Here is a 22274-nt window from a genome sequence, read left to right as displayed (position 1 = left end):
TCTCCTCATTATGTTGGATATGTAATTTATTCCACCTCTATGCCACATGAAGCCTTAATAAGGGTCAAATCTAATTTCAAAGAAGTTTCCATTTCTATTGGCTGTGATACAACCTGCATGTATTCTTCAAACAGTTGAATGCAATGATGTGCCATGCTAGAGTGTGGGAACTTTTTATTTTATGCATGTCTTGTATAATGTAGTTTCTGGATGCCTTTCATTTAACCTGACAGGTACACAGACAGCCAGAACTCTGTCTTCTAATGATCAGTTCTCATTCCTTACTCGGAGGGTGGTTGAGGTGTTGGCACAGGCTGCCCAGGGAGCTGTGGGTGCCCGGTTCCTGCAAAGCAGTGAAGGCCAGGCTGGATGGGTTCCTGGGCAGCCTGAGCTGGTGTGGGGCAACCAGTCTATGGCAGGGGCTTGGATCTTGACGATCTTGAAAGTCCCTTGTAACATAAGCTATTATATGATTCAGTTGTAGACAAGTTTGGGCTTTTTTTCTGTTGCATAGAAAGTTTAATTTTTGTTTCAGAGTTCTACGGCTCTACGATTTGCTGATTTCACTTGTGACAGAGTAAAGAATACTTGGATTTTGGATGCATTTTCAGTTGACGGTACGTTTTACTTGTACTTTTACAATCGAGGTCAAGATCAGATGAAACAAAAACTCATAAAGCGGAAAATAAAAGTCTGAAATGCTCTTGAAGACTTTCGAGTTGCTTCTGCTAGTAAATGATATTTAGAGATGACGTCAATATTTCAAAAAAAGTATTTTTGGGATCTGTTTCCCCTCTTCCTTTCAACTTGAAGTGCTAGTGGGGTGAATTAGTATCTAATTGACTTAATGATGTGTGAACTCTTGCTGTGCAGAGGTGATACCTCTCCAGTTCGTTTGTCAAGCTGATCTGTTACCTGCTGTTTGCTTCTAGCAAATCCTGCCTTTGTACCACAATCTTATATAGAGCATTTTGAACAAATGAAGACTGGAATGAAAATAACATCATTTTCTAATTACACTTTCTTTCTTTTTCCAGGTGGAATCCCCAAGCTCTGCTCTGCCATAACCTCAAAGCCAAGTGCCAGCTGCTGCCTGCCCGTCCCTCCCCATCCACCACTACCAAACCCTCCAGGACGCGGCTGGAGGCAGCACGCTGACTGATCGCCTCGAGCAGGCTGTGGGTTTGCAGCAGCAGCTCGCTGCCTCTGACATCACTCCTGGAGCTCACATCCCACTCTGAGCTCCCTTCATTAGTCGGCCTGTCGCTTGGCAGAGGAAGCAGGAGACGCTGCGAGGAGGATCGGTGAGGAAAAGAACGGAACAGGGAGGCTACATCATGAAATTCTTCCCTGCTTATTACTTGCTGCTGCTTTTTCCTGCACTGGTCTTCAGCGCTAGGTGAGTACAGAGAGCTATTTTGCTTACAGTTCTGCTCTGTTTGCTATTTATTCTTTTAGTCTCAGTAATTGCAAGAGGAACAACACAGGTTTCAGTTTCTGCTGGGGTAGGAAGTTTAAAGCAAGGGTATCTTTCCTGATTCTTGTTTTCCTCCTCCCCCTCCTGATCCTCTGAGATGCACTGAATCTTTTACTTGTTCTCCCTGGGCTTTTATATGCTGTTAAAGAGCTGCTCCTGTGTAAGTTGACCCAGAGCTCGGAAGATGAAACAAGACAGTTATCAAATATAAGCTTCATATATACAGCAGCAATAGCACATTCTGTGCTTTATGGGAAATATGGAAGGCTGAAACTAAGGATGTGCTAATATATCCTCCTGTTCAGTGCAGGGAAATAAACACTTCGGTAATCTTATCCCAGCTCAGGCTTTTGCATCTGAACCTATGGCTAATCCTATGAACCTCAGGGTCTTGGGGCTTATCTTCTTGACTGTGAAATACAGGTGAGGTGTTGCAGTGTTATCTCAATGCCAGATAATGTAGAAAAGTTACTGCAATCCAGAAGCAGTACAGCATGTCACTGAGAAAGTGAGCAAAACCTATTGCAGCCTGAAAATAACAACTGCACTGATTGTTTAGAGCTCTGATAAAATAGTGTTCACTTGCTCAGAGATGGTGTTTTCTGTGTTGTGGGCATAACGTGTTCAGCCAAGGAAAGACACAGCTGATACATTCCTTCTCTGAACAAGACAATGGGATGAGTTAATGCTGCCTGCTGAGTAGATACGTCCTAATGACACTGCTCTCAGTCCAGGCTTCCTAAATTCCCATTGCTGATTAGAAAATAAACCCAGATTTAAAGCGTGGCATTTCTCTGCCCTGGTAGTAATAAGTACACAATCAACTTCTAAACCTGAAAGCATGTTATCGGAGGATGTGTGTTTGTCATGAAAATGCTGGTTACTTTAGCCTTCCTCTTTTGTAAAATGTCTTCCTGTCTTTTTTTGTTGTTGTTTTTACTTTTTGCAGGAAAAACAAGACATTTTAAGTCTGAATTTCTTATGGACTTTTATAAAAGAAAAAGTCTGTCTGCTAGCTATTCAGAGTGAGGTATACCAGGGGCATCTCTCAGTGCATATGCAAACATACGAAAATGTTAACTGGAAAAGCTGGGTGGGAAAAGATCTGAATGCGGGAAGAAGTGAGGACTATCACAGTGTTTCCATTATCTTCCTACTGCACCTTTTCCGGGGTGTGATTTCTATTTGTCTGTAACACTTGTGATTTAGAGACCACAGTGCCAGTCAACATATAGAACTCCAAGGCTCTTGGATACATAAATCACAAGAGAATTGCAACACACAGGTGTTCAATAGCTTTTCTCTTTGATTGAATAAGTCTGAGGGAACATTCATTAGTGCTCAAGAATTTAGATAAATAGCTCTGATCATTTAGAAGTCACATATTCTTCACTAAGAAACAGTTGAAAAAGGGAACAAGTGCCACAACAGTTTTGTCAGATGCAAGTGTGCACCTTGCATAGGTTTGCACAGATGAAAATGTCATGAAAAGAGATGCGGAAACTGTTTGAATCTTTCAAAATTTGCAGTTTTCATGAAATGTCAGATCAGTAACTTCTGTGTTCAGGAGACTGAACTGGAACAAGACATGCAGTGTAACACCCAAAAAGCAGGTGCCTCTCATCTTAATGAGAAAGTACTTTTTTGTGTAGAAAAACATGGCCTGTGGTCATTCTTTATTATAATAATAGTAAAATTCAGGTCCTTACTTTCCTCCTTTCCTCCAAAAATAAATGGACAGAATATGAGGAAGTTGGAGCTGACGTGTGAATGCTAACCATGAACATTCTGACTTGGGGGAGTGCATATATTCCTAAAAGTATAACTTTTGCACACAATTTGTATTACTTTCTAATTGAGGGGTGAAAATGATGAATGTGAGACACTTAAAATTCTATTTGCATACCTTACATGTTATAAAGTGTTATAAAGTGAAGCTTTGATTATGTCATATTTTAAATGGTCATCACATTCCATAGGATGCTGACCCTCTCCTACAGTATTAGTGATTTATAAGTCTGGAGGTGGTGTACTATCCTGGTCAGCAGCTTCCTTCAGTCATTTAATTTTTAACCTTGTAGAATGTGGAGTATTTCTCAACAACTCATAATAGTTTAAAAAAAAAATATATATATATATATATATATATATATGTATATATATGAATGATAGAGTGCTTTCAGTATGCTGCCTACTGGAAAGAGATGATGCTTTATTCTACCTTCAGCTGAAGATGGTTCTGTCTGCAACAGTAGTTTTTTTTTTGTGACATAGTTAATGCATTTGCTGGACTGAAACGCAGCAGGTTGTCAGGAGCAGTTGTGTTAGCAAAATGCAGGGTCTAATATTGTGGTATGTGAAATTGCTTAGGTAAGGAGAAGCACCTGCCTTGCGGTGCAGAAAGTTTTCCACTGTGATTTGCTTTTTACATAAGTTGTTAGAGAAGCCAAGTGTTGCCATTTAGTATGTTAGTATTGACGTGAAATGTATGCAGTATTGTAGAGAACAGAAGTTCTTTCTTCCTTGTCATACGTCAAGTTTTTTCTTTGTCTCATGTCATGGTTTTATAGCTTGAGATGAACCTCGGCTTGTCTTCAAGGAGAACTGTAAACAAATATGAATTGATGAGTTGAACTATATTGACCCACTTCTTATTTTACAATGTTGTTGAAAAGAGAAATACACAGCTGTAACTTGTAAGGTTGCGTTTGTAATACACAGCCTTGAAAATCAGAAATTAATCACAAACATCTCAGCACAGACTATAACAGTACAAATGAACTAAATATCTATTAAACTACAGAAAATCCATATTCTTGAAATGGATTTTGTCTGTATTACTTAAGCTTGGTTTTGTTGCGGTTTCCGATCTTGGTTATTACTCTTAGTCATATTTCAAGCTTCTCTGCAGGCATGCTTAGAAGATTGAGTTATATTGGTCTGTCCAGGTAATGGTGTGTTCACAGACAGAATTAGTGAAAGTTACTGCTTGGAGTCCCACAGAAATTTAAAGAATATATTTTTGAAGATGAAATGAACATATTTCAAACTCTTCTAAAGCTTGCAGTTTCACATTTCCTCAGGCTGTTTGGTTTGGGCAGATGTTAAGTGATGGTTGTATATGTGTTACTGGTTTTTTTTTTTTCACATTTCGTTGAAGACACCTACAGAAATGTCCCAGTGTACCGAGCTCTCAGTGAGTGCACAGAGTGTGTAATAGGCAAAGGTTCTCATTCTGTCTGTGTGCTTCTATGGATGCAGATGCCTAAGCTTTCAGACTGCGGAAAATATGATTTGCAGAAGGGAATATCTGCATGAAATTTGGGTCAGTAACTGAGATTTGCAGTTCTGATTACCTTGTCAAATAAGACTTGCTTGTTATTACATAGAAGGAGCCTCTTCTGAATAGTAATTGTTTCAATTGGAAGGCTAGGCACTGAAGTCTTTGGTCACCAACAGTGTTGTTGTCTAAATGGTGAATATCTAACTCACTCAAAGAGCCTTGTTGTGATGCAAAACTTGTCTTTTCATCTGGTGCTTAAAACATAGAACTCTTCTGTCCGAGCATGAAATTTGCCAGATGCAAAATTGGATTGAAATAGAATTATATAGCTGAGAATAGCTCTGTAGACCCAGTAGATGCATTTTAATACCAGCATTAATGACACTAAACAGTAAATCATTAAAAGGATGTATGAACACCAGGGTGGTGAAAGGCAGAATTTCACTTCACGGCAGTGAAATGGCTGACACTTTTTTTCCTAATAGTACAATTCAGTGACAGCTTTATGATGCTGATATTAGAAGACAATCCATAATTCAGGTGCTAACAGGCAGTTAACAGCAGGACAAGGGGAAATGGTTTTTAAGTTGAGGGAAGGAAGATTTTTATGTTGGATATCAAGGGGGAGTTTTTTAGTGTGAGAGCGGTGAGGTGCTGGAACAGCTGCCCAGAGAGGCTGTGGATGCCCCGTCCCTGGAGGTGTTCAAGGCCAGGTTGGATGCGGCCCCAGCCTCGGCTGGTATTAAATGGGGAGGTTGGTGGCCTTGCAATGTGGCAGGGGGGTTGGAGGTTCGTGATCCTTGAGGTCCCTTCCAACCTGGCTGTTCTGTGAAATGCCACCTTTTGTTTTATATCAGGAGAAAAGCAGTATGGTCGCTTCTGGTAGGTGGGTGCTTCTTAATGAATATGTGGCACTGGGTCTAGTGCACGCCTGTTGTTGGAAGAAATGGAAATAACTTCAAACCACTTGCCATATGAAATGTGAGAAATTGACTCAGAGACTTGCTTTTTCCTTGTAACATATTTTTGAGGACAACTCTTTTCTTTACAGCATTTTTTGGTTTTGGTATTTATTTTTTTTTTTTTTAAAGTACACAAAATATGGCTACTTTCTCTTAGGTAAAGTTGTGTGAAAGACTTCATCTGAGATTTGATGATGGGCAAAGGGGGAATGCCTTTGACAGTACAGTACCAGGAGTTTAGGAAAATGAAAGAAATGCTGGAAGAAGTCCTTGTTTGCTAGTTCTTATACCCCTTTTCATCTCAAACATACTTCAGGCTATAGACAGATGTTCCCAAGTGACTGCTATTGAGACTCCCAGAAGAGTAGGGGGAATCCTACCCCTTGCTGGATTTTGAGGTGCAAGAGTGAGACTTACTTGTGGTAATATATCCATCTGTAGCCATATTGCTGCTATGTGCTCAAGCAGGTGGCCAAAAGCAGTCTTCCCTTCTGGGATCTTAGGCTGAGGTGTAGCAGTGTTCTTTCTTTTTCTCATGTTTGAGTGTGAACTGTGGAAAAGTGGGTAGTTTGATGTAGACTGCTTTAGCAGAAAAGAATGTGGATTTTCATGTAAGCTGGTTAGACAACAAAAACAGTTTTATTATTTTGCTTTCTGAATTCATCAAGAAATGTAGGGGCACTTATTCAACCCTATGTCTCCTGCTCAGAATTCCTTTTGGGCCTGCTTTAGCAATCTGAGTTTCCTTAACTGTGGTAATATTCCAGTTTTTATCAAGGCTTGGATGGTTTTTCACACTGGGTTGATGTTTTGTTAGTGCCTGTTTTGTAGAACTGTCTTTCAACATATGGCTTGGGATGTTGTTATACCTGAAGAAAGTATGAGCTTTGTTGTGGATTGTGTTTAAAAACAAGGGGACAAGTTTACTTGCAATATAATCTAGTTATAGGAATGTATTTGGCTCAATTTGTCTATTTTGATGCATGCGTGAGAGTCTAAGCCAGCAACTTTCCTGGGTATTGCTATTAGGTGAACCAAAGTCTTTTCCTTCTATGAGAAATGTTGAGGTTTGGTTTTATTAAAAATAATAGAATGAACTTGAAAAATGAATAAATGTTGAAAAAAACAAACAAACACTGATAATCCTAAAATAGCAAACAAGCCACCAACCAGAAACTGCCAAGCATGCTCTGATATGGTGCAGACATGCTCAAGGTACTTTGTAAATAAGGGAGTTGGGGCACATCTGTCTTTGATAGAAAAGTAAAGCAAGACCTGCTGCAGGTGGAGTTCTTGGCATCAGAATGAAATTGCTTAAGGTTAATTAAGGAATCCCTGTGCTTGTGCTATGGTTTACTCTGTAGATATATCCTTGATGTGTGCCTTATGCAACAGATTTACGTCTCCATGTTTGCAGTTTATTTACAGTGGGACAACCACATTTAATCCGTTTGTCTCCCACTTGAAGAGAAGGGGTGGGAAAGCAGTAGATTCTTGTCCAAGCTTAGAAATGTAGTGGTGTATTCTGCTATGACGTGGGGCTAATGTCTGATGAAGAATGATGACCTTGGAATTGGTATGCAGTAAATGTTTTTATCCCAGACAACAAGATATCATGGCAAAACGCTCCTCAAAGTTAAGTCTACCAGCCAAAATTTGAAATCCAGGTGGTAAATCTTTGTAACTGCAGCCAGAAAATGAGAAATTATTTTGTGGTACTTGTATATAAATGTTGAATCTGAAAAGGAAAAGTAGAAAAGATGAGGGGAATGGAAGGGGGGGGGGGGACCGCAGGGGGTTGGGAACAAGAAAGAAAAAAAGAAAGAAATCAAAATGTGTGATCTTCAGGAGAAACTTTAAATTCAATTATCTGTAGATTTGATCAAATCTAAGTCCATGCAATAGCTGTATCTCAAGGCTTCCTAGGATTCAGTCTTAAAATTGTAATAGAACGGTTGGACTTCTGCTTATTACACCATGCACAATGCATTTCTGCTCAGGACAACTGGAATGGAGATACTTATGTAACTTTTCACATATTCCTTGTTTCCAGGGAAATTAAAATGCTGACATTTGTTTTTCCTCATCTACTAGTTCAGCTGAATGCAGGGATATCAAACTAAATTTGAAATCTCTCCTACAAAAATGCATTTAACAGCAACCTGTTCCCAGACAGTGATCCTTACCATTCTGCATACAAATTTCTTATGCAACTTGTCAGAAAGCATTGCTCCTTGTTGTCTGGTTTTGCCCAATGAGTGCACTGGCTGTCTTATAAGGGTCAGATCTGTAGGTACCCTCTGAATGGAAAACTAGGTGGTTTTGTCTGAAAGAAGATAGTTCAGGCTATCCTTCAATTTCAGTATTGCACCAGTGTTCAAGATGCATGTTGTTATATATGCTATTTCAGGCTTATTAGAGTGGCAAGTGTCTTTGAGAAGTGGCATAGGATAAATTGAAAAATTTGTTGTTGTATCAAGTAACATCTTAACTCTAACTCTGCCTGCTTATCTTCCTGCGCTGTTACTTCTCCCTTTGCCCCAGTGCATTCCCATATTTATTAATCTTCACTTTTACTGCATATTAGCAGTAACACATGAAAAAACCCCTGCTGAAATCTCTGCTGTATTTACTGGAACAGCCTATCTCAGTGAATCACAAGAGCAATCAATGCTGATATTTTTGAGCTCAAGAAATAAAGTGGTGTGGAATTTATCAATATCTTATTTACATGATAGCTTCCAAAGTAGTACAGGGAAATGTCAAATTCCTGATGCATTCTGTCTATGTCTGCTATCTGAAGAAGGTGAGGTCAGTATTGTGCCTGCTGCTGTATTTTGCCTACATGGTTAATGATTCCAGCTGTTTGCAGCATACTTCTGTCGTTGCTTCTAATGAACGCTCATGTTTTCAATTTATGTTCACAACTTCCCTGCAGGATATGTAGATAAGCTTGTTTTTCATTTACGGAGTAGGAAAATGGAAGCTGGTTTAAAATCTAGCCTGATGGTCAGACAAGTTGTGGCATTAAACAGGAAAGAATGTATGTTTGCTGAATCCCATCTGACTGCAGAACCAACACCTTCCCCTTGTAGTTGGAGACAGTTCTCTTCATGAACTTCTTGAGGTTACCATGCCAAACATTGTATACCATAGGCTTTGCTACACCTTCAAAATAGCTTCTGTTAAAGGACTTGTGTTTATCATACTGCATGCTCCATGTAATCTCACTATAGTAATAACTCTTTAGGATCTCTGCAGTTGTTTTTATGAGCCTTTGTAAAACTTGGTTGAATAACAGAAGGGGTTAGGAGGGAAAAAACTGCCAGGCATTAAGATGATCAGAGGGCTGGAGCATCTCTCCTATGAAGAAAGGTTGAGGAAACTGGGCTTGTTTAGCTTGGAAGAGAGAAGGCTCTGGGGAGACCTTGTGGCCTTCCAATATTTGAAGAGTGTATAAACAAGAGGGGGTATGACTGTTTATGAGGGTGGATACTGATAGGACAAGGGGGTATGGTTTTAAAGTAAGACGGGATGTTTAGGTTAGATATTAGGAGGATGTTTTTCACTCAAAGTAGTGACACACTGGAGCAGGTTGCTCAAGGAGGTTGTGGATGCCCCATCCCTGGAAGCATTCAAGGCCAGGCTGGATGTGGCTCTGGGCAGCCTGGTCTGGTGGTTGGCAACTCTGCCTATGGCAGGGGACTTGAAACTAGATGATCTTTGAGGTTCTGTCATGGCTTTTTGTTTTGTTTTTTTTTTGACCCATCCACTGTCTCCCTCTCACCCTCTTCTGAGGCATGGATCTGCAAGTTCCCTGCTTCATTAATCACAGGGCTGGGGCGGTCTGGCTGTAAAGAAAGAAAGTGAGACTTTACTGAAAAGCAGGTGAGAAATGTGTGTGCAAATGGAATTGCTTTGACTTTGCTTTGACTGAAAAGCAGATGTGCTCTGTGTAGCATTAGATGGAATATATAGCAAGTTTACTCCTGCTGATGCAGCATATGAAATGTGTGCTTGATATGCTAAGACCTATGTCTGTCATGACATAGGGTTTTTTCCTCTAAATGGAGAAGTAAAATGAATTTTACTCCTTCCTCCCTCACAGCTTTTTCTAAGAAGAAATACTTTTCAGACAGAATGAAATTCAGCCAGGATATGAATCAAACACCTGCGTTTAGTAAACGCTGAATTTTTGAGCAACTTTGAAACTGATCAGTTCATAATTAGTTCTCATCTTCTGTGCCCAAGTACTCAATATGATCATTGTATTCTTTCTGCTAATTAGTGACTGATTGAGTCCATCAGTCCCTCTGCAGGTCTACTCCTCTATTTTGCAAGGTGTGTGAAGTTCCTGACACGTTCTCTCCTGAAAATATGCACTGTGGCTTCTTTTATTCCATGTGAAGTGAGCCAACTTTTGCCAAGGAACCAGGGATTTTGAAAGACTCAATACCTATGATCTGCATTGTATTTTCTTTAAGTGTGCTGAATGAGTCTGATTTTGATGCCTATTGAATTTCAAATGGAGGACAGCATGATGGCTCCTTTAATACTGTGAATATCTGAGATAATAAATAAATGAAATCCACACACTTAAAAATGAGACAGGTATTCAGCTGTTGAGTTATATGGTCATGTTTGTTAGAAATACTTTCTGGCAGCTTTCAGAAAGTCTAGCTTTGCAGCTTTCTTTATTTCTCTGGGAGCTGAGGAATAAGGCTGTTTGGCTAAATGTGGAGGTTAAGGCCTGGGAAGTAACCATGGTGCCCCATAACAATGTGGTGAGAGGGCTCTCAGAATCCACAGCATCCTTGTGCTTTCCTTGTGTTGTCTTCATTAAGCATCTTTAAATGTGTGATTGGTACAGCCTGTACTATTTAACTTGGTGGAAAACTCAGGCTCAGGTACTGTTTTCTGTGAAATCTCTGTATTCATGTATGACATGAAAAAAATAAACTCAGGAGTATAGACAGGGAATAGAGACTTTTCATAGTTGCTTCTGTGTTTACTTGGAAAACAAATATCTGCTGTTCAGTACTCATAAATGTTGCTCTGTTTGGTTCAGAAAAGCTTAAGAAAGCAGACATTTAGTTTCATATCTTTAACTTGTACCTTCCTTTCATCCTGTCTCTAATATTCTACTTCCTTCCTGAATTTCTAATTCACTGGAGATCTTTTGTCTCAAGGGGAGATTGCTTTTCTGAGTCCATTTGAAGAACTAATTAATGATTCCTTAAAACAGATTTCACTACTCAGTTTTTACAGGAATTTATTTTTATCTGTTCCACATGGCAGTATTTGGTATTGCCCCTTTCATTTATACCAAAGACAGACAAAATGTAAATAGTTTCTGAAATCACTAAGAAGTACAAGATGATGCGTATACCTGAAGTGAATCCTTAAGGAATATAGGATATTTTATCTGTGATGAATTCCACAGTACTTAAACTCTCTGCATTAAATAGACTATGTATGAACTAGACTATGTTTTAGCTGAACCTGAAGTCAGGGTCAGAATGTTATAACTAAAACACATTGACTCCTTACTGTAAGGGCATCACATGTTTCCTTTACTACTTAAACTTGATGATTATATCACATGTTAAAAACATCTTTTTAAATGTAGTATTAAACCTTTCTCAGCAACATGTCATATTCCTGTAATAATTACATTTCTGTTTGACTAGATACTTCCTGTGGAACAATGGGAAGTTGACAAGAATCACCTCTAGTTCACCCACCAGAGGAATGTGGAAAAAATCTTGTATGAAATAATTTCATCTGCCTTAATTTTCCAAGATCTGGTGGAGGAAATGGTTCTTAAAGTATCTTTCTGTATAAGATATTCAGATAGGTACTGAAATCATTGTTGTTCTAAACATTTGTGAAGACAAATATAGAGAAACATGCAGATAGGTTTTCAACAGTTCACTTGGAGATTAAACGGGAAGCAAATATATATAGCCCAAAACTTCCCTCAACCACCTAACTTGCAAGAAAACTGTCAGAAAATTTTGCTATATGACATGTGGGAAGTCATAGTAGCCATTCTGGTGTCTAATAGGACGAGATCAGAGGGGTGGTGGTGTTTTCAGTATCTCTTTATAGGCAATAGATAAAAAGGAACATTCAGTGATGAATAACTAATTTGAAGTATTCATACAGTCCTAGAGTCCTTGTCTTTACCTTTATCTTACCGAAGGCCAACTACAACCTAGAGCTGCTTTTTCTATACAAAAGTGAAGAGAGCTGTATATGTAAGATGTGCACGTGATGCAGGTGTCTGAGAAAATTTGGAATGTAGAGGGAAGGAGATTCAATCAGTTCTCCCTGTTACTACTCATGACTTTAATCCTGATATGTAAAGGCTTATTTCTCTAAAGCTTTATGAGTTTCAGAAAAGTGCTCTGTATGTTTTAAACTTCATCAGTGGCAGCATGTACAACTTTCACTGCTCTTCAGATAATACACTGTTTGTAAGAATCTTCTTAACTAACATTATTTATGCCCTGCTAATGAGGATAGAGAGAATTCTTACCTTCTTAATTTAATGAAAAATTGACTGTGGGAAAATCTCGTGGTCTGAAGCAGGTGCTGAAACATCATAGTGGGTATTGATAAAAGTCAGCTAGAAGCTGCAAAATCCACAAAACTTCATCAGTGTGTTTTCAAGATCTCTTTCCCAAAGGAAAATGAATAAACATGTATAGCATGTGCCTGTGTGTAATGGATTTCATACTTTGTGTCTACAACTCATGGAAAGACTGTTTTGCCATCTTTCCCCCGTAGCATGAATTAGATGTTTATGCTTCTGCTTTTATGCAGTTAAGTACTTCAAAACAGCTGAATACTTTCTTTTTCTTAAATAGTTAAGGCATCCATTTGTGATACTCCTTTTGCAAATAAATACATCAAACGATTTCTACAGAAAACTGTGTTTTTAATTAGTATTCTACTTCCTTCAAATGTGAGAAGCTAAACTGGAGATAACCACTGTTTCTGGAAAATAAGCTAATCTGGAATTATTTTCAGAATCGCAGAATCGCTGTGGTTGGAGAAGACCTCCAAGATCATCTAGTCCAACCATTCACCTACCGTCAATATTCCCCAATAAGCTGTGTCCCTTAGTACAACATCTAAATGTTTCTTGAATGCTTCTACTTTTTGAGTCTTTCAGTTGAACAAGCTTATACTTTTGCGTAGAAAGTTATAAATATTCTGTTGAAATGCAGGGAACCAATAGAAAGTTGCTCTGTTCATAATGCTGTTAGTTACTACCATAATATCATGGTCTAGCATTCCTGAAAAGGTAACTCGAGAAATGTAGTTACCTTAAGTAAGCATTCAAAACTTTTCTTTTTCTGTGTTGTCTTCTAGTTATGCTGATTTATAACTGTGACTTGTAACTTGACAGTTGCTGGAAGCTATTCCAAAGCACTTCCAGGTGCACGTGAAACAAAATGAGTGCTGTTGTGTGCTCTCCTCTCAGCTTGCCCTGCAGCTTTCACCAATTCTGCATGCTAGGTAATTCTCCCATTCTAATTTTCAGAAAAATCTGAATTGTTTTGGCCCTCAGATTCTGAATCCTTTTTGCCTCCTCTAGAAGATTTTTCTCTGGGATGTTCACTTTTTTTTTTTTTTTTTTTTTTTTTTTTTTTGGTATTATGTTGATATAAGTTGCAACTTGTTACCTTGTAGTGTGTTTAAATAATGGGGTATATCTTTGTATTGCATAGATTAGGGAGGTTCCTGAGAATTCATATTGGTAACAAACGTTCCAAGAGCCTTTTTATGGAATATATATGTACCTCTGGGAAGGCCTCTGAATATATGTGAACTGAAGATCTTCTTGTGCAAGGTATGTGTGATAGGAGGAGAATGTCCCCCATGCACCCAATGCTAATATTAAAGAATGTGTACTTTCTACCTTTCCAGTTGGAGTCGTAAAGAGTTTCTTGATTGACTGCTTGTGATACGCAAGGTCAAGTTGCCTGGTGTCCTCACACGATTAATAGGTTCGTATAATGTTCAGTGACTGAGAATTGAATACAGCTTTATGTATTCAATTTGGAATTGCTTTCTCCTTCCAATACTTGAGCCTTTTTGACCCTAGATGCAGTACTCTGTTCTTGAAGGGGGAAAAAATAAAGGAAACTTTCAGTCAATGATTAGTGCTTTACTTACAGAAAGTGCTATGATTAGAAGCTATTGATCTGTAGACTTGTACCAAACAATAGTATTGCTACCTTATACAAGACAGAAATCCAGAGTTAAGAGTGGTGCTCATTCTCTAGCCACTGTTCTTGTGCCTTGCAGTTTCATTTTCAACAGAGGTAATTCTGAATGACGTGTTCTGCTATGATTCAAATTTATCTTTCTGAGAAGGAAGAAATTTGGAAGACTTACATTTTCTTGCCTTTGTTTTTTTTCCTCCAAAACCATTATGGAATCTGGAACATAAATCTTGGTTAAAGTAGAATAAAGATGCAATTTTCTCTTCATTGGGGGTGGGGGAGAAATGTGATGTCGATTTTTTTTTTGACATTGTATTTATCATTTGGAATAAAAGCAAAAGCACTGGTGGTTTTTGCATGATTCTGGCTAAACTGAACAGAAATTATCCCTGGGTTAAACCCAGGCAATGAAGAATTGTGCTTGTTTCTGTAGCCTAGAATATATAGAATAAGTGGAGAATACTTGTGGAATTTGGGTTGTTTTCCACATGTTGAAACAGGAAAAATAGAAAAGCATTTCAGTAATACGTATCACATCAAAATGTAGTATTTTCAAGATTAATATTAAGAGAAAGTAACCTCTAAAAATGAAGTGATTACTTAAATACAACTTGGTTAGAAATGCGTCCTGAAAACTTCATCTGTTTAATGTTTTTCAGGAAATATTTTCTCCTTCTCCAATGTCTTTAACTTAGGAATACAATGTAATTAGTTCTCCTGTACAAGATAGTTCTTATCTTTCCTGAATGTACTGCTTTGTAAAAAAAAAAAAAAAAAAAAAAAAAAAAACCTTTTAGTAATTCTCAGAACATTACCTCCTCCTTGCTTAATGGTTGCTTCGGCACTTGAACGCTATGGTTTTATAAACACAGCCTGAAGTTCTCATGTGGATAGACCTGTTCCTATGTGATACTTGGATGAAACTGATTTGAGAAGTGCATTTTCAGTCCTAAGTGAATCCGTTTATAGACCCTCACAGTGCCGTAGTTCTACTCCCAGTTCTTTATTGAATTACTGTTTCTGTGATACAAAAACCATTCCAAGCACTTACAGCAGCTCTTGCATAGGAGACCAAGGGTTTTTATACCTGCTTTCAAACTGTCAAGAAATTTCTCCACAATAAGAAATCACAACTGATTTGTAACAGTCTCTATTCCAACAAGGCAAGATCGTGAGCTGCAAAATAGCTTTATTAGGATTCTGATTGTTTTGCAGTCTTCATGGACATTTGCTTTCTTCAAGTGACCTTTGGAATACTGAATGACTTGGCAGGATTCCACTGGAGTAAAACTGGAAACAGTCTGTAGCTTTAAAACAATTATTTGCTCACTTTCAGTCATGGCTAAGAAAGGTCTGTTTAGCTCCTTTGGAGTCATTGTCCCATCCACAGAATTCACTGAATCACCATGCCTCAGTGGGATATTTACAGCATCTATATTAGGAAAGAGAGTAAGAAATTGGTCAGCTGAAGGATGGCTCAGTTCAAAGTAGAATCTGCCTATTCTGGTGTTGTAATTGTGGCTGAACCTATACTACCAAGAAAAGAAGGAAACAATACTCTCTATTTAAGAGCCTCTTTCTGAGGTCAGTGACTACAGAGAGCATGAAAATGGCAGAATTCCCTGACAACACATAAAGAAACACAGTGCTGTTTCAGATGGAGCCATCTCAGATCGTCAGCTGGCATCTGCAGCTTTATTTCTGCTGTGAATCTGGCTGTGCACCAAATGGAGGTATCTTTTAACTGTGTGTATTATATCTTTGCCAGCTCATTCCTTCTTTGTGAGCAGAAAACATGGTGATGCAGAAAATTGTGTTTGTATGGGATATAAGGTCTATTTAATACATCTCTTTGCTGTTATTCACTGTTTTTCACTAACAAAGGAAATTGATGTTACTCAGTTGGACTCTTAGTTTACGCAGACTGCAGTAACTGAGCTTACTTTTGTGGATGATGCTTTCCTTTTGTGTTTACCTGATTAAATTAATTAAAGGGTTTAAGTACTAGATAAATCTAAAAAAAAAAAAAAAAAAAAAAAAAGAAATGGTTAGCTCATCAGAATTATTCCTGGTGGTAGGCATTACTGTGTTGTATGTTTCGTATGTTTCGAGTCCACAGGATTTGGGAAGTTATGGGGAAGAACTGTGTTATAACACTACCATATATCTTGGGAGCTGTGTTCAAAATATCTGTTCCAGCTTTCATTCCAGGATGAAAAGAACAGAGGCAGAAAATGAGTTCAAACTGAGAAAAGAGAAGGCTGGAAATGGAGTGAGAAATCCCATTAACTGAGCTTGAATTCCATTTATTTCCCTCGGTGCTATGATATTCACTGATGTTGTATGTAAAATATCAGTGTCAGCAAATATTCTCAAAGTTCATTTGGATGACTGGCATATTCTGACATGAAACATATTTCTTTGTCTATGAAAGAGAGACTAAAACTGTGGATTTTAATTCCTCTATGAGCTGAAGTGTGGCTTATTGTAGAACTTGGTAAATGAGGCACAACTGACTGCAAAGGAAAGTGTCCTGTTAGTTGTTCTGTGTCCTCAGCTAAATGGTTCATGCAGCTCTGAAGGGAAGCAGTGTGTCTGGGGCCTGTGCATTTGGAGGTTCTGACTGGCAAGTGTGAAAGGTTTGCTCAGCTGCTGCCTGGAGAAGGAATAGCTGCTGGAAACTGAGCTTGTAGAAATGCAGCTGTCATCATACAGTGGAATTACTGTTTCCAACAGCTAACAGAGACAGGATGGACTGTCTTTCTGGAAGGACTAATAAGTAGTGAAGGATGCAGACTAACGTTGCTTGACAGAAATAGATATCTGGAAAGATGGGACTTGTAACTGAACTATAGTGCTGGAGTTTCCTTTGTGATTGACTGTAACATTGGAGGAAGGAGTTGCAGAAATAAGTGGAGAAAGAACTGAAGTGTGCAATCACGAGGATACGTTTCTCCAATTCAGACAGTGAATGACTGTGAAAGCCTTGTCATTTTCAAGTTAAATGGCTGAAGAGCCTTTTTCTGCTTTTCTTTTCTAGTATTGAGATATTAGACTAGAAGCATACCTGTCTTTGCTACGGAGCATTGTCTTTGTGACTTATAGCACAAAATCATGGTCATACAGCTGTAACTGAAGGAACTGCATCTCGTTCCCATGCAGTTGTTTTCCAGTGCACTGCAGCTGGGCAGATGGTCTCAAGTTTGTCTGCATCACTGTTATTTTTGGGATATTTATTGTAATAAAGGTACTTTATTCTCCTTCAAAGGTACTTCTGGGAAGAGGACATGAGGGTGAGGCTTTGAGTGAGCACAGTATGCTACTTTATCCCCAAAATCCTGAGGGTTTTATGCTGATGAAAATGAATTATTTTCCTCTTGGATTGTTCCACTGGCCTGAGGAAACAAGCTTTCTGAGTGCTTTTCAGTAAGCATTGACAGAAGAATTCGAGCAGTTTCATTAGAGTTACGCTTGGAGGATAAGGAGCAAAAAGAATGGGACTTATAGAGAGAGACATAGAAAATTATGCTGCTTAGAAGCAGAAAAACACTTTCTTCAGGAGAGGAGGGGGAAAAAAAAAAAAGGAAAATCAGTATCATAGAGTAACAACTTCACAAAAAAGGTAATTCAAATGTTTGGCAGTACCATCAGGTAATGCCTGCCTGGGTGAGATCACAGAATCACAGAATTGTAGGGGTTGGAAGGGACCTCCAGAGATCATCGAGTCCAACCCCCAGAGATGCTACAGAGAATGAGTTATTTGCCACTTTAAAGGTGTTTAGAGTGTGCTTGCTTGCCTACTGTGTTTCTCAGTATTATATCTACACCCAAAACAAAACCCATTTCAGTTGCAGATAGAGTTCAACTCCATCCTCAATCTAGCACAGTCAGAATCCCCCTGACAGAACAACTGCTGCACTTGGTCATGAAAGCCTGAATTATAATTGAAGGTATTCGTTTTATTGTTGATGCAGCCCTCAGAAGGCTTTTGCAGTGGTTGAGTCAGGAGAACGCTGCAGGGAAAATGATACAGCTGAAAGGCTGTCTTTCACACTAATTACTGTTCAGCTGGTGTATTTGTAAAGGTTGGCAATGTACTAGCTGCTGTTTAGATTATCTCAAAATTTTCTTAGAGATTTCTAGTTCAAAATCATATTTCTGCAAGATTTCGTGAAGCTATTAAGAAAATCTACCCTTGTCAAGTCACCACACCTGGCTATTAAAAATGGAATATTCTGTTAAATAAAGGAGTAAGGGCCTTTTGTGCTTCAGTGTCATTTTTCAGTAGAAAATACATGAATGTTTCTGTGGGGAGATTTCTTAAGCAGCTGTGTAATGGATAAATAGAAGTTAGTTAGGAGGAATTGAGGCCCAAACCTGTATTGATCATAGCTGTTCTTATCCTAGTGTAAAAAATTGTTAAAAATGACTTCTTTGTACTTTTAAACAAAGATGTTTCTGTTTTATGCATCTTTTCATTCTCTTCATAGGCCTTTTGTTGAAGCTTATATTGTTATCTTGAAGATTGCGGTATCGTTATCGTTGTTGGTGCAACTTTTCAGGCTTCATTAATATATTTTTATTTTTCGTAGTTTGTTTACTCAATCATAATAAAGACAATACTTTCTAAGAGTGAGGAAGTTAAATTGAAAAAGAAAACTTTGAAGCAGTAGCAACTACTAACATTTTGAATTTGATAGTTTTCTTTCTAGAGGAACTCACAGGCATCTGTAAGCCCCCTTAGGTGCATAAGTAGAAATGGCAAAAAATGATGAATAGGCAATAAAAAGTAATACTTTGTTTTTATGCTTTGTGTACTGAACATTGTTACTGCTTGAAATGAGGAATGAAACTGTACCATTACTTTACTGAAATCAGTGCTTGTGCATGTCATAAAGAACTATTTTTAAACAGTTAGTGGATGAATCCCTCCAGAGAAGAGGTGAGTAATTACAATGTAAATGCTTGTTTTCAATTTTATTGAAGACAAATAAGATTTCAGCTCGAGATTTCTCCTTTCTTGTGCCATCAACATATGTTTCAGACAACGAAATTGAGTGCATCATTTACTTTGCTGTTGTGTTAGTCACTGAGTTGAAAACTAAAGAGTGTAGCAAGTCTTATAATTCATCTTGCTTGCAGTACTTGTACCTTGAGCTAATAGAAAACAGTCAGTTAGATCGAAGGTTTGTAGGAACCCTTACAGTCTCCTGTTATATCCAGCTTAAGGGATATTTTCCATCAATCAGTCACCAAGAAAATTAGTAGTTCTTTTAAGTCTAATTGTTGTGTTTTGGCTACTAGTTTTATATAGTCTCCAAGCACTCAGAGATCAAATCTGCAAAAATGTAAATAAAGGTTTACTTTTACTTGTTTTATTGAGAAATAGCTTTCTGCAGTTAAGAATTCTTTTGCCTTTTTTTCCATTCTGTTTGTCATATTTAATGATCTGTGATGTAGTAATCAGGGTCACTTTCCAATGAAAACGCCAACTGGATTTAATATTTCCTTGATAAGAGAATTTGTCTATGACTTCAGGCAAATCTGGCTGCTCTGCTCCTCAGTGTTCTGACAGTAAAACTGTAATGGGAACTACCTTTCTTTGTCAGTATCTTTTAATTCATTAAGTCTTTGTTTAAAACTCGATGGAAACCAGTGTTCATTCTGCATGCATAGTGGTGAGATCTAGAAATCTTGCATCACATGTTGTTCCATATGCTGTAGATTTGCATGAAATACACTTATTAAGTGTCCCTTTAGAATGGTTTTGACTTTAATTACATATTTGAAAGGTAAGCCAAATGGCTGATGGTTCCCTAGATTATCCTTCACACTATAACCCATTTCTGCCCCTAGTGAAAATAGAAAATTCATTTTAGTCCTCTACCATGTTGTAGTTTGGCTACAAAAACGTTATAAAGCTATGAGGAAAAATTACAGTAATTATAAGTTAGAAAAACTGTTAGATGAGAGAAATTGCTGTTTCAAAGATTGACAAACAAAATGACAACGTGCTAGCAAAGTTTACAGATGCAATAATCATGTCTGTGCATATAGACAGTAACTTTTTTCATTAATAGTGCAGATTTAGACCGATGACATTGCTATGGATGTCAAAAATACACCCACAAACCCGTCAAGCTACTGTCTGTTCTGTGCATATAACCCACCCAGAATTCAAGCAGTGGAGAGGACAAGATAAGCTTCTTAAGTGAATTTACCATGAAAGAATCTGTCTTTTAATATCAGGAATTCAACAGTTTTTAAATCACCCCCTCACCTCATTGATTTTAATGCAAATACATCCTGGTAAAATAGCCAGTGGTCAGATATTTTCAAGTTTAGTTGCAGCTAATGCCACGTATGGAACAATGCCTAATTGAACAGCTTCTACTTGATATGGGCTGGTTTGCTTAGCAGTATGAGTTAGTACACTAGTTTAAGAATCAGTATATTAGTTTAGCTAAAGGAAACCATAAGTGATAGTTCCAAAACTTTCCATTTCAACTTTAGTGGGTGAACTCTTTGTTTTCCTCGGTTTTGCACTGGAGACATAATGATTTTTGCCTCATGAGAAGTACTGGTGTCACAATCAAATACTTTTATCTTTTGCCTTAAAACATGCAAGGATATTTTCCTTGGGTTCCACATGTATTGTTTTTAAAAAGTGGTTCACTATGGTCTAAAAAGCAATGGAAATCTTCCAAACTGGGGAGAAGTGAAGGAAAGTGAGTCAAAGAGTTCAGTGATGAAGCGGATGGTGAAAAGGGGGAGAGAAATAGATGGACACTCAACTACCCTTGAATACCACTGAGCATGCCCCAAGGGACATATGAGACCCTGAAATAGAGTGAATATGTATGGCAAAGTACTGCATATGTATGCCTTAGCCGTATAAATGTAGAACCTGAACGCTGAGAGCATGTGGTTGCTTGCAAGTTGCCCAGTGTGCCTCGTGAGGAATAAAAGAATGCCACTTTCTAACACCACTGGAGATGGAGAATTTTCTTACCAGATTTGGATGACATCCTGCTTTAAGGAAATGGTAGAACTTAGTGATAAAAGCAAAATACTGTGGATACTGTAAACTTTTCATGCTGCTATGACACAGAAAAGTGGTCCAGACCCACTTTCTCTGGTTTTTAGTGTTAATGGTTATGGATATTGTTAATGATCTTTGGTAGCTAAACAGCTTTGCATTTACAGTGTGCAGTGCAGTGGAAGATCTTGTTTGAATTAGTGAAATAATTCATTTCCCTGCAAATATAAAAATATGACTTTAGGTGACCATCCAATAGGAATAAAGGATTGAGTAAATATGAGTAGTTTCTTCCTTATTTCTTAGAATCGTAGAATCATAGAATCACCAAGGTTGGAAAAGACCTTAATATCACATCAAAGCTATTTCCTGTATTTTTCCTTCCAGATGTAATTCAGAGCTGTAGTTAAATTTGGCAGGGAAAAAAACTAAAACTTTAAGGATGATTTCTTATTTTCTTGGCAAAAATGCCACCAGACTAAGGAGTTATACTTGTTCAGTAGAAATATATAGTCACTGTGTGAATCACTTTTATTGTTTCCTATTCAAGTGTGGCCTTAAACAATCCCATACCAATTTGCTTGATTTTTATCTACTGGAAAACACCAACTCCGAGAAAAATTAGTGAATGATAAATGACGCTACGTGAAACTTTCTGCTTGTGTCATAAGCGAGCAAAGTCTTCTGTGTCTGTTCTTTGTGAAGTCAGTCACAGCTTTAGTACAGTCAAGGAAGTGACAGCAGTATTTTTTGCTTTCAGTGCATTACTCTTTGCAGCCCCTTCTGCTCACAGCTGAAGCATGTGAGAGGACTTTTTCCTAACTGTGACTGCAAAGCCAAATATATTGTGACCAAAAGTGTCCAAGTCACGTCAGCAGGACTGAATTGGTCTTGTATCTGTCTGTACAAGATTTATATGGTTTGGGGAACAGTGGAAGGAGGATGTAACAATTTCAATTCTTGATAGGAGCTCTGGTCTGGCACCTGAAATATATCAAACAAGAGTAGTCCTCCTTAATGTCAAGAAAAAGAGGCAGAGAACTTTGCAATGTGATTTTACTTTCTGTTGTTTCTGAAAGAGCACAACCCGTAAAACAGACAAAAAATTGACTTGCCGATTAATTTAACTTGGTCATAATTATTTAATGATGATCGTTTAGTATGATTGGTTTTGAATACTTTATTTTGTAGAACTTCCTTAACTAGAACTAATTCTCATCACTGTGAGCAGGCTGCCCAGAGAGGCTGTGGATGCCACGTCCATCCCTGGAGGTGT

General features: G+C 38.1%; 1 protein-coding gene across 1 annotated transcript in view; it reads left to right on the top strand.

Annotated features, from left to right (window-relative positions):
* Positions 1-1297: 1297 nt before the first annotated feature.
* Positions 1298-22274, top strand: part of LUZP2 (leucine zipper protein 2) — a 117982-nt gene continuing 97005 nt past the window's right edge. Inside the window, exon 1 of the mRNA XM_042832773.1 lies at positions 1298-1399. Coding sequence (XP_042688707.1) covers positions 1338-1399 — 62 coding nt within the window. The 5' untranslated portion in view covers positions 1298-1337. The remainder of the gene's footprint in view (positions 1400-22274) is intronic.

This window comes from Centrocercus urophasianus, unplaced genomic scaffold (genome assembly GCF_019232065.1).
Source record: "Centrocercus urophasianus isolate 14NV4802_14NV808 unplaced genomic scaffold, USGS_Curo_1.0 seq_4, whole genome shotgun sequence".
NCBI classification, from domain to species: Eukaryota; Metazoa; Chordata; class Aves; order Galliformes; family Phasianidae; genus Centrocercus; species Centrocercus urophasianus.
The sequence above is the reverse complement of the archived record's forward strand: the minus strand, read 5'-3'. Positions and strand labels throughout refer to the sequence as shown.